Here is a 13581-nt window from a genome sequence, read left to right as displayed (position 1 = left end):
ACTGCGCTTGTAGTGTTTCCCAAAGGTTACTGGTGTCTTTTCCGACACCAGTATGTGGGAAGAGCCTAGGTCTAGGCCCTAGACCTTGGGGCGGCGGTGTCGTATATAAAGTCGCCACAGGGTGCATCCCTTGACGTGTCTTAGTTCTTCGCTCAAATCTCCCGCAAGAGATGAGATCACGTAGGGTATTGTCAGAGGTGGGCAAGTGCGTTCCTTTAGTGCGTTCTTGCGTACGTACGCACCGCCTTTTTTGGAACGCATTTTTTTCTCAAAGGAACGCAAGTAAGAGGAACGCACCGCCCGAAATTTTAAAGCGTTCCTGCGTTCCAAAACTTTTTTTTTTTTCAAAACTTTTTCAATGGAAACAACAAAGACGACATTCACTACGCGGCAACACTCTGTCGTTAAGTTCAGGCGGGAAGCTCTCCCATTGGTCAGCGGCAAAGACGACCAAACCTTTAGTTGTTTACGTTTAGGCGAGAAGCTCCCATTGGTCAGCTGCTAAGACTAACAAACGTTTTGTACGCCATAACGACAGTACATACAGATCACTCATTGTGTAAACCCCTCTATACCCGTCTAACCAACGAACTTTTTTGAGGGGGTGACGAAAATAGTGGACGTTGAGAGGCAGGAGGAGGTGAACCATTTCCACCTGCTCCTCTCCACTGCGATCGCCCTAACATACGAAAAATTTGAGATACGATGATTTTTTAATTTTCACCCTAACATACGACGAAAATTTGTATAAACGATGTGGTGATACGTGATCAATTTGAAACGCCAGCGGTAGGTGGCAGACTGTTCGCCAGACGTAAAAGTGAAAGTGATAAGAAGAAAAAATTAAATTGAAAAGCTAAAAAAAAATGTTTAGCATTGTTTTTAATCATATAAAAAAGGGGAAAAATCTTAGTTATTTTCATTTCATTTCATTTCATTTTCATTTCATTTCATGTGTTTGAGTTTATAATGTTTAATTGTGTGTTTATCATTACCAACAGTACCTCTCGTTGCCCTCCCTCCCTCCCTCCTGGCTCACACCTCCATTCGTCGCTTTCACCTGTCTCCGTGGTATTATATAAATAACATTTATATTTGTTATTTTATCATTGTGTGTGTTATTACCCATGTATTTATATATAAACTGTGCTTGTTTTTTTGTTTTTTGTTTTTTGTTTTTTTGGGGGGGGGGTAATTTCGTATCGCTGGAACGGATTAATTCTATTTCCATTAATTTAAATGGGAATAATTGTTTGAGATGTGATTTTTACATACGACGGCGGTCACGGAACGAGTTAATTTCGTATCTCAATGTATCACTCTACTCATTATTTATAAGCTTGTGATTAGGAATTGACAGAAATGTTGAATAAAAATATTGATTGTAGTTGTTGTTGTTGTCGTTCCCTAGACTGTCTGTCCGAGCAGTCCCGTCTCCCCAAGGAATGCCACAGCCGAAACTGGGTTTTCCCACAAATCCTTTATAGAGTGTATGTTGTGTTGTTTGCGTGCATGGTTGTGTATAATGCAGTCTTCCATTATGTGTTGCATGGTATGGGGTGAAGTGTTACATCCTGGGCAGCTGTTCACAATGCGGTTATCCAGCCTCTTCTTGTAGCTTAGAAGTGCTGGGTGGTGGCCGCACCGCAGTCTGGCCAGGTGGACTCTGTCCTTTCATGGGAGAGAGGACTCAGAAGGGTGGATATCAGGGGGTCTGGCATGCAGCAGTGTGTTGTCTTTCAGTGTGTTAATGGAGCGGTGAGTGATATGATTATGAATATGTTTCCGGAGGCTGGTATTTGGTGGTTGTGGAGGAAGAGAAGAGAGTATCTGTGTGTAATAAAGGTCTTTGGGTGTTGTTTTAATGTTTCTTGGTGTGTGTGGGTGTTCTGCTATGTAGTGTAGCGGGTGTGATGTGTTTGTGGTGGCTGCAGCAAGTGTTTGTGTGCCTCTCATGTCGAGGTGGTCCTTGACTTTGAGGACTTTTGTTTCATGGTGTAAATGGTCTGTAGGTGTTGTATTTGTGCAGCCTGTAATTGTTTTTAGGGCTTTGTTTTGTATGATTTGAAGGGTGTTGTGGTGTGTCTCACTGAGGTTAGGAGCCCATGCAGGACTCGCATAATTCATCACTGAGCGTATGCATTGTTTGTATATTGTTGTATTAGTTTCTTTGTTTTGTCCAAATGTTGTTCCAGTGATTGACTTAAGTACATTAAGTCTAGGTGTGCATTCGTTTTTTATGTTTGATGTGTTGTTTGAAAGACATGGATGTATCGTATGTTACACCAAGAATTTTTGGTGTGTTTGTGTGTGGTATTCAGTGTTGTTGATGTAGAGATGAGGTATGTATTTGTGTTCTTTTGTCCAGTTGGTGAGAAGTGTTGCTGTAGATTTGGTTGGGGCTATTCTGAGTCTGTTTGTGATGAACCATGTGTTGAGTGTATCAAGGTATGGCTGGATTATTTCTGCAGCTTTGTCTGTGTTACGATGTGTGCATGTGATTGTTACATGTTATTGTTATGTTATATTGATTGTAGTTGGGTATGATGGCTTAGATAAGTTCTTACAAGAGATAGCACGTGTCTTGAAGCACTCGTGCACTATGTTGTTTCATATATTTGACTGTACTCTGTATCTAAGCTCTGACAAAGACATCAATGTAACCACATTGTGGAGTGGGTGAGATCCAAACAGTTGGAAGTATGGTATACGTTTTCTGTATATATCTTTTCAACCACAATTCACTTTTAATTTCATGCCATCGCAGTCGCGACTGACGAGGAGCTCGAAGGAAACATATATTGGAAATTGAGACGTGGTCGAGCCGAGGATTCGAACTCGGCTCGGACGTGACAAAGTGTCAGTGACCTAACCCTTGCACTATCAAGAGAGAGGTATATGCTCTATGTGTAGAATTAGTTCTTGTGTGACAGATATCTATTATTATATCATTGCTTTCCAGATATGGGATACAGCAGGGCAAGAACGATTTAAGAGTTTAAGGACGCCATTCTACCGTGGGTCTGACATGTGTATCCTATCCTTTGCTGTTGATGATCCAGCTTCGTTTAAAAATATTGAAACCTGGAAAAAAGAATTTGTCTATTATGCTGACGTCAAAGCAGATTTTCCTTTCCTGGTTGTAGGTAATAAGGTAAGTTATCAAACCAGTGGGTATAATTTATTGTGATCTGTGCACATTGTTCATAGGAATTTTGGCAGTGCATCTTTATATATTCATTTATATATTTCTTTTTATTTTTTCATTAAATCTTTGGTGTATTCATGTATTGTTTTTTTCAGGCTTCTTGTAGTTTTCACCATATATATATATATATGTATATAATATATATATATATATTATATATAAATATATATATATATATATGTAATATATATATACACATATATATACATATATATATATATATATACACATATATGTATATATATATATATATATATATATATATATATATATATATATGTATATATATATATATATATATATATATATATATATACATATATATATATATATATATATATATATATATATATATATATATATATATATATATATATATATATATACATCCATGAGAGAGCTTCCCACCTGAAAGACTATTCAGTCTTTACAGTTTGATTTGATATTGAGTTTTATTGATTTCTTCTGGCTACTGTCTGATGATTTCATCAGTCCCTTCATAGTAATGATACACTTTGTGGATTTTGTTCTGGCTAATGCCAGTAGATTTTATTCAGTAGGCAGAAGGACCCCATGCTGGAGGAGTCAAGGCAGTCCTTATCCCAAAGGAGTTATGCAAAGTGGCTGACAGGGTTTGAAAATGGACAGTTTTGCTGTCCATCTTACAAAATCACATCATGCAGGTGACCCATTAATGGTTCCAGAGTGGAGCTATCTTAAGGAGGAATCAAGAGAGGCATGACAGGGTTATCATTTAGGATGTCAAGGTCCATTTCAGTGCTCATGACCTCAGACCTGATTACTGAGCCCTGAAGATATTCTGCTCAAAGTCTCTGTTGCCCAGGTGAACACTCTCCAAACATAATGGGTAACTAGTGTCAGACATGGATGGGTTTAGGGTTCACTTGACTGAGTACTTTGAGCAGTTGTACGATGTTCATCCTCCAATTGGGCAGCTTCCTCTGCTTGGTGTTTGAGTGGCAGTTACCTGTCTATTGACAGATGGTACTCCATCCTCTGTCGTTAAGGTTAGAGAAGCTTTAAGTAATCTCATGGGAAAAGGCAAACAGCATCTGGAACATCAATGCAGAAGAGTTACAGAAAGTCAGAGGTGAGCCGATCTATGGGTTACCTGCTGTGCTGTTTGGCTGACCATTACCAGTCCTCCTGGCTGGAGAGAGAGACTGGTTATCATTATCTGGAAGGGAAAAGAGGACTGGAAAAACTACAAAAATTACTTCTGTATTACATTGCTCAGTGTGCTAGGTAAAATGCTCATCTTTATGTTACTGGCATTGGTTTGCACCAAACTGTTAAAATTTCAGAACCCTAAGTAATCTAGGTTTATATCCAGAATTTGAAAAATAATCGATCATAGTGCTTTGTGTTTTTGTAGAATAATGATTCGAGTTTCTGCAGAGGTTGCCTGCAACCTATATTAATCTCAAGAATTTTTATTTAATGCATCATAAGGTGCTCTGAAGTCTTATGCGGATCAGTGGAATTCCTCTAATGACTTTTGACTTGATATGTTGCATGGACAGGGTGGTTTGAAGTATGGTGGAGGCATGTCCAGCTTTCTTCCTGTTAATTAGTAGTGAAGCAGGGGTGTATCCTCATCCTGACACTTTTTCGCACTGGACTGGATAGGGTATTGGACATTTACTTATTGATAACTGCCATTAGAAAGCGTCCATTGGCAATACAAAGGTTACTGACTTGGTCTTTATTGATGATGCTGTATATCTAGTAGAGTTATCGGAGGTCCTGGTTGGAGCTATTGCACAGGATGGCGAGACATCTAAGACTCCAGGCATTTGGAGGATCACTGAATGATACAGTTTAATCTATCCTTCCATGTGGTGAAGGCAGTGAGGCCTTGGGAAGCTTCATATATTTTGGGAGTGTATTGCATAAGAGTGGTGCATCATGTCCAGAAGTCTTTTATGAGATTGTGAGACATGGACACTGAATGTCGACTTATAAATGTGTCTGAGCATCATTGATACAAAGTACCTTCAAAGAATAATGGGAAATCACTAATGTGAAAGCAACTCTGTCAAGATCTGTTATCAGCATAATTCATGAACATTAACTCTGGTTATATTGACATGTAGTATGCTGCCTTGATGTTCATCCCATTCAGAGTTGTCTACACAAGAGAACCCTTGGTGGGGGAACAATGGCTGGAACAGATCAATAAAGCCATCTGAGAGTTGCTTGGAATGGGAAGGATGGCTGTATAGGGGCTTGCTTAAAGAAACCATAGGGAATGGCATCAGCATTTTTGATGATGAAATTATCCATACAAATGAAGTTAGGAATCTCAGAGCTGAATGGAGTATTGTAACTAACTACAGGTAAACAAAAACAAAAAATATCGCTGATCCCCACAATTACAACCTGGGCTTTTAATTTGATTATTCATACTGCTTGCAGATTGACTTGGAACGGAAAGTAGATATGGAGGAAGCAGAGAGATGGTGCAAAGAAAACGGAGATGTACCTTACGTCGAAACCTCAGCCAAGGATGCTACCAACGTTGAGGATGCATTTATGCTATGTGTCAAACGATGGGCAAATACGGAAGGCAGGATGGTAAGTATCTGTCTTATTTTAAGATGCCTCCATTGCTAAGACTGAAAGTTCTTTGTGTACCCCATCTGGGGTATTGGCTGCTTGTTATTGTGGCAAAGTAGCATGCAGTTGATACTCTAGGGTCTATATGGGGCGACCCAATGGACCAGAGCCACACATCATTTTGTCTATGATAGAGGAAAACTCTTCATAGAGAAATGATGACACTTTTATACTACGACTGTCCCTCCGTTATGCTGTCCCCCAACCCCTTGCTGCTGTCCTGTACCATTTTCTGAGTATTCATTTTCTGCTGTGGGGGAATTCCCTGTGGTGGGGGAAAAGAATACTGCCACCAAGTATTTCCACTTGGATCGTAAGAGGCGAGAAGAAAGGGACAGGGAGTGGGACTAGGCATCCTTCTCCTTGTAGCCCCACAGGGGACATTCCTAAACGAAAAAGTAAAGGCATAAGAGGGTCTGGGAGTTTTCCGACCAGCACCCTAAGGTTTGGGTCTTTTAATGTTCGTGGATGTGGTACAGATGAGAGTAAAAGGGAAGAGATAGGTAGTATGTTTGTGAGAAGAAAGATGGATGTGTTGGCTTTGAGTGAAACTAAGTTGAAAGGGAACGGTGAGTGTAAGTTTGGGAGTGTAAGTGGGAGGTTATCAGGAGTGAAGAGAGGGCGAGGGAGGGAAGGGGTAGCTATTCTAGTAAGTGAAGAGATAGGTAAATGTGTAGTGGAGTGGAAGGAGGTTTCCTCAAGAATAATGTGGATGAAGGTGAAACTGGGAAAGGAGATGTGGGTCTTTGTAAGTGCATATGGGCCTGGCAGTGAGAAGAGTGTAGAAGAAAGGGAGGCCTTTTGGATAGATTTAAATGAGTGCATAGAGGATTTAGGGAGAAATGTCAATGTAATAGTACTGGGAGACCTTAATGCTAGGGTGGGAAATGGTCCAATTGATGGAGTGGTTGGGAAATGTGGAGTTCCAGGAAAGAATCGTAGTGGAGAGTTGATGGTGGAAATGTGTCTAGAAAGAGAGTTGATGATAGCAAATACAGTGTTTCGGGAGAAAGTCAAGCATAAGTACACATGGGAGAGGGTGGTGGAGGGAAGGGTGGTAGATAGAGGGTTGATGGATTATATAGTGGTAAATAGGACTATAATAGGAAGAGTTAAGGATGTACATGTGCTAAGGGGAGAGGGTGGGGGAATATCAGATAATTTTTTGGTGGAAGGTAAGTTGAGAGTGGAGGATAGATGGAGAAAGAGGAAAGGGACAAAAGGTAGGGAGGTGCTTAGAGTGAACTCTTTAAAGGAAAAGGAGAAGGAGTACAAGAAGAAGCTGAAGGAGGAGTGGGAGGGAGTGAAGGATAGAGTAGAGCTAGGTGTGGAGGAGGAATGGGGATGGTTCAAGGAGGGAGTCACAAAGTGTGCAAGGATGGTGTGTGGAACAAGAAGGACAGGAGGAAATAGAAGGAAGGGTAGTGAATGGTGGGATGAGGAAACAAAGAAGTTTGTAGAAGAGAAGAAGCGAGCTTTCACAGATTGGTTACAAAATAGGATGAGGGAGTCATATGAGACATACAAAGAAAAGAAAAGAGAAGTAAAGCAAAAGGTAAAGGAGGCAAAGAGGAGAGCAGATGTGAAGTGGGGTAAGAGTATGACAGAAAATTTTGAAAGTAATAAAAAGATGTTTTGGAAAGAAATTAAGAGAGGAAGAGGAGGCGAATCAAGTAGAGAAGAAAAGGTAAAAGGTGCAGATGGAGAGATGATAATGGAAGAGAAGGCAGTAAGGGGAAGATGGGCAGAATATTTTAGGGAGTTGCTAAATGTGAAGGAGGATAGGGAGGGAAAGATAGTTGCAGTGGGAAATGCTAAGAAAATGACCGTGATGAGTGAGGAAAATGGAGGAGAAATAAGGAAGGATGAGGTGAAGGCAGTTGTTAAGATGATAAAAGCAGGTAAGGCACCTGGTCTGGATGGATGCCATGCAGAATGTCTAATAAAAGGAGGTACATTGATGGTGGACTGGCTGGTGAGGTTATTTAATGTTTGCTGGAGAGAGGGTAGAGTGCCGGAGGACTGGAGGAGTGCCTGTATAGTTCCACTTTACAAGGGAAAAGGGGACAAGTGTGAATGTAGTAGTTTCAGAGGGATTAGCTTGTTAAGTGTAGTTGGGAAGGCTTATGGGAGGATCTTGATTGAGAGGATTAGGAGAGGAACAGAGGGAGTAATTGGTGAGGAACAGTGTGGATTTAGGACGGGTAGAGGTTGTGTAGATCAGATCTTTGTGGTAAGACAAATATGTGAGAAAGCTATAGGATAGGGGAAGGATTTTTTTGGGCTTTTATGGATCTGGAAAAGGCTTATGATAGGGTAGACAGAAAGGCACTGTGGGAGGTTATGCAGATATATGGGATAGGAGGAAAGCTTCTAGGAGCTGTCAAGAGTTTTTATGAGACTAGTAGAGCTTGTGTCAGGATTAGAAATGGAGAGAGTGAGTGGTTCGAGGTAAAAGTGGGACTTTGTCAAGGATGCGTTATGTCGCCCTGGCTGTTCAACTTATACATGGATGGGGTAGTGTGAGAGGTAAATGCAAGGGTAGTGGGTCAGGGATTGGAGATGGTTAAAGAAAATGGAGAAAAGTGGGAGGTGAGCATGCTGTTATTTGCAGACGACACTGCGCTTGTGGCAGGATCGGAGGAGGGACTGAGGAAGTTGGTGACAGAGTTTGGGAGAGTATGTGATAGAAGAAAGCTAAAGATAAATGTGGGTAAAAGTAAGGTGATGAGATGTACAAGGGGCGAAAGTGGCAGTAGACTGGAAGTGAGCATTAAGGGAGAGCGACTGGAGGAAGTGGATAGTTTTAGATACTTGGGTGCAAATGTGGCAGGAAAAGGTGGAGTGAAGGTGGAGGTAGAATGTAGATTGAGAGAAGCGAGTAAATGCCTTGGTGGATTGAAGAGTGTAATGAGGAATAGATATTTGGGAATGGATGCTAAGAGGAGACTGTATGAAGGAGTGATTGTGCCAACAGCACTGTATGGGGCAGAAACATAGAACATAAGAGAGGAAGAGAGAAGGAGTTTGAATGTGTTTGAGATGAGGTGTCTGAGAAGTATGATGGGGGTTACTAGGCTAGATAGAGTGAGAAATGAGGAGGTAAGGAGAAGAACGGGGGTGGAAAGGGAGTTGGGAGATAGGGTTGATGAAAGAGTATTAGGATGGTTTGGACACATGGAAAGAATGAGTGAAGAAAGACTAGTAAAAGAGGTATGAAAGGCAGATGTGGAGGGAGTGAACATGAGGGGACATCCTAGGATGAGGTGGATGGATGGGGTGAAGGGGGCTTTGGGGAAGAGGGGAATGTCTGTTGAGGAAGGACGGGAGAGGACAGAAGACAGGGGTGATTGGAGAATGGTTGTATATGGATGATGTTGTGATGCATGAGGTGGAATGGGCGGGGGGATGGGGGGTGAGGTAGTATGTGTGAGCAAAATTTGATGCAGCCCGAAGGGATTTCTCCCCATCTTCTCCTTTTATGCATGGGGGGACGGAGAGGGGGGGTCGCCGATTTAATGAAGCAGCCTTGCTGTGGATGTGCTGTGTCTTGCGACACTGCTTCTGACCCAGGGCAGTGGACAAGGTGCAGGGATGACCCATCATCCAGGAGGTGCTAAGATAAGAGGGAGGGTGGAGGGGCGTGGAGTGTATTCAGGGATGGAATGGGTGGGAATGATTTTATGCCTTTTCCTTTTTGGCTACCTCCCTTGTAAGGGGGAAAAAGCCTTGGTATATGTATGTAATTGTAGTATACAAGATATTAGCTACACTAATGGGATCCTGTGGAAATACATCCATGTATTTCCCTGTTTTCTACTCCAGGGATCAAGATTTAAGTGTGCATTTGCTAGTATGTTGGAAAAAGAAATGATAGATTTGGAACTGCCTAGTGTACATGGAACTGCCTAGTGTACGTGGAACTGCCTAGTTTACATGGAACTGCTTAGTGTAGGCCTCATAGTCTCTTGCAGTCTCCTTCATTCTTATGTTCTTAAGAAAATTAATTCAGCTTATGTTGATAGGGACCAATGACAGGTACCTGTACAAGTTGGTTCTGCAAGAAGGACATCAGAGAGAGTCAATTCCCTGATACCTGTCTTCAAATTCCATCAGCTTCCTTACTTTCATTTGGAGTAGCAGCCTTAAGGGGCTCATACTCAGTCTCCAGACTGGAACTAAGAGATAGATAAATGAATATATATATATATATATGACTGAATATCCCACTCTTGGAGAAAGGAAAGAAATATATTTGAAGATATGTATATTGCGATCACTAACTGCTTACTAATCAAAAGTGGAAAATTGCACTCAACAACATCAGTTGACAACGCCGATCCACCTCCAGTTCAACATGGAAGTACTACACGCTTAATGGATCTATAGGGGTTTGTTGGACAGGGAAGAACAGAGGGTGCTGAGATGGTTTTGCTCTGTGGAAAGAATGAAGGAGGAAAGACTAGCAAAGAGAATGGAAAACAGAAGTGGATGGAGTAAACTTGAAAAGAAGAGCAAGAGTAAGAGGGATGGAAAGGGGGAAGAGGACTTGGGATGGACATGGAATGTCTGTTAAGCAGGGAAGAGCAAGTGCAAAAAATATGAACGAGTTGAGAGGGAGATTGTGAATGGATAAAGGGATGACAGGCTCCAAAGGGATATTCTTATCTACTCCACAACTTATTTTGAGTGGATGAGAAGGTTCTCCAAATGGGTGGGAGTAAACCAGATCCTGTCATTGGAACCTATTGTTGGAGAGCTGTACCTCACTACTTAGCCAGCAGCGTGCCAGGAGACTGGATGACCCATGATCCCCAAGGTGCTGAGATGTGAGATGTCATTGAATGAGTTTTATTTGTGTATGATGTGGGTATGTGCTTTGATTCCGTCACTTCCCTTATAAGGAGGAAAGTACCTTTGGTATTTTGCAGTCTGCACATTATTTACTTTAGTTTTCTTTTGGAATACTGAGTAGGTACTGATTTATAGTCTTTAACCTTCTTTGCAGGAGCGACCTCCTATGCCAGATACTGTACAGCTGGGCGGAGATTCAACAAGAGAACGACCATGCTTTTGCAGTTCATAGTTTGAAAATGTGGTGGTGGTGAGGACACTGTCCATTCCCACCAGGCACCTGCAGGAACACTCTGTGATGTTTACAGCACCAACACACCGTAGAGACAGTGTAAGCTATGGTTAAGCCACATACCAAGTGGACAGCCAGAAAAGATTTGTGGCAGCGAGTTCCAAAGACTTAATTGAGGACAAGTACTTGGCTTCGATGTTTTGAAACAGTTGTTCTGATTTCGTGTGGAACGGTGTTGGTGTTAAATGACTTGGCTAATGGCTGTGTGAATGTTGAGAGAGTGCTTGGGAAATATGGTTGCCACTCTCTGACTGATGTAATGGACAGATGTAAATATGTTTTTTCGACAGTTGGAGAGGATAATAAATGATGTATGTTATTTAGTGTTGTGTTGATATCGGTAGAATCTGTTCGAGTCTCACACTAGGTAAATAGGTATTCGTCAGGCTTCCAAGAAGGGGCCATATTTGCACTCAAACTTCTTTATATTGGGTTGCTCTCTTGGTAGGAAGGCAACATTTTTGTTTGGCTTTATCTTGCAAATAAGATTGAGGTTTAGGGTTGAGAAAAGTCAGGCAGCAAGTTTCTTGTGGGTTATTGTGATGTTGGAAAGCCATGTGCAGCTCATTTTACTGAGTCCTTGTGTACATTAAGTTACTTTGTTACCAATTATTTATTGTATCAAGTCGTTAAGTTGCCAGTGTTTTATTTTATTGAGTCTAGTAGATACATGAAGTTGATACCATAGAGCTATAAATGATACAGTCTTCTACTGAAGTTTCTTCTCTTCCAGTTTCTTCTCTTCCCATGTTTCATTACCCCTTCTGAGTTGTATTCTTAAATCAGAGATGATGCATATATTTCCATAGTATTTGTATTTGATCACATTGATATGTAACTGTGTCGACTGCTTTGGATTCAGGCATCAAACTGTATGGTGGTAGTATTTACCTAATTGTAATATACAGGAAAGGAGCAGCGATCATTGGGTCCTATCTCCTATTCTCAAATTTTCTAACACCTAAACTCAAATTCACGTACAGTTCCAACTTAATTTATATATTTGATTTCCAAGTATCACATTTAGATATGAACTCTTGTATTGTTTGAGCTTGGGCTATATCACCGAAGCTATTCCACATGTATGTAACTATATGGAAAACTATACTTTTTCACATCCTTTCGACATGTGGTCTTTCGTAATTTACTTCATGACCTCTTAAAGCCTTCCCGTCTTTAATCAGATCTCTTCTATCAATGCAATCTATCCCCTTTAATGACCTGAAAACTGTAATCATGTCACCTCTTTCACTTTCATCTTTCAAAGTTGGTAGACCCAGTACTTTTAGTCTTTCCTCATATGGTTTATTTGCCAGGCTGGGGGCCAGTTTGGTTGCTGCCCTTTGTAATCTCACATTCAGGCTGGAAAGATGAAGACTTGAGTAGTTGACTGTAGGATACACAAATGAATTCTGTATTCCTCGGGGAATCATGTTATTATAGGACTGGTTACCAAAAGCACTGTTACCATGTTTGTCTTACCTTTATATTGTACCACTTTCTAAGCCTGGTGGGTCTTTACTTGTGTCATTATAAGGAAGACTTTCACTAGAAGCATGAGATGGGAAAGGTGGACAGAATCTGTGTGTCTGCATAATGAATAGCATAAGATCAAATAGTCCAGTTTTAGTTATAAGTCCTTCATAGAAGAAGCATAAGATTTCTCCTTGTCTCTGTCTATTCTCTTTTTCTGTCATTCTTTGCTTTAGTCTCTGTCTCTTGCTATCTTTTTCTTTTATGAGAGGAAATATTAATTGGCCATGTTGACACTAAATTGACAGTAAGTCTGTGCTCCAAAGAGATGTTACTTATTATTAAGTATTGTATATACTAAAGTGACATTATGGAATCCTTCCCAAGATAAAGAAAAAATGAAGATGAACTTAAGATTTCTCATAATTGATCAATGACTGATCATGTATATCATTCTCTGTTATCTTCTGAAAGTAATTTAAGGAATGGATTATTGTCCAAAGAATTTCGTCAATACCAAAGCATTTATGGAGGATGAATTTAAGAATACCAAGAAGAGTTTTATAGTTAGTCATCTGGGCATATGCCAAAAAACCTGTGTAAGTTTCAGAGAAGTTAATGTCTTTATGGTTTATAGATGTGTTTATGGCCAATGCTAGCTAGATTTATTTTTCCTATGGGAGACTAGGATTGAATGGAGTAATCTTGTGTATTATACAGGGCCCCGACAGGGGGGGGGGGGGCAATGCCCTGGGTCGGCACCTTTTTTTTTTTTTTTTTTTTTTTTTTTTTTTTTTTTTTTTTTTTTTTGGGGGGGGGGGGGGGGGGGGGGGCACTTTTGGTGAAAAAAAAAGGTAAAGCAAATTCCCGCTAATGTACTTTTAATGCATCATTTATTTATCATGAGCTGTGTGTATGAATGATGTGTGTATAAACGTTGTTTTGTGGATGAATGTTACATGTGAATTGTGCTAGTGACCATCAGATGTGGAAGGTGGTGGTAGTGGTGGTGTGTGTGTGGGGGGGGGGGGGGGCTACCTTTCGACTCGCCCCGGGGTGGTATTTACCCATGTCAGGGCCCTGGTATAATCTCCTTATTTGAGAGGTTATATTA

General features: G+C 40.8%; 1 protein-coding gene across 2 annotated transcripts in view; it reads left to right on the top strand.

Annotated features, from left to right (window-relative positions):
• LOC143036943 (ras-related protein Rab-9A-like) overlaps positions 1-13195 on the top strand; it is a 72795-nt gene extending 59600 nt beyond the window's left edge. For both annotated transcript variants that reach the window (XM_076204972.1, XM_076204971.1), the window contains exons 4-6: positions 2963-3154; positions 5648-5806; positions 10857-13195. In XM_076204972.1, coding sequence (XP_076061087.1) covers positions 2963-3154; positions 5648-5806; positions 10857-10934 — 429 coding nt within the window. In that variant the 3' untranslated portion in view covers positions 10935-13195. The remainder of the gene's footprint in view (positions 1-2962; positions 3155-5647; positions 5807-10856) is intronic.
• Positions 13196-13581: the final 386 nt, after the last annotated feature.

Source organism: Oratosquilla oratoria, chromosome 21 (assembly GCF_046742065.1).
Source record: "Oratosquilla oratoria isolate Oo_2021 chromosome 21, ASM4674206v1, whole genome shotgun sequence".
NCBI lineage: Eukaryota > Metazoa > Arthropoda > Malacostraca > Stomatopoda > Squillidae > Oratosquilla > Oratosquilla oratoria.
This window is presented reverse-complemented; position numbering and strand designations above follow the sequence as displayed.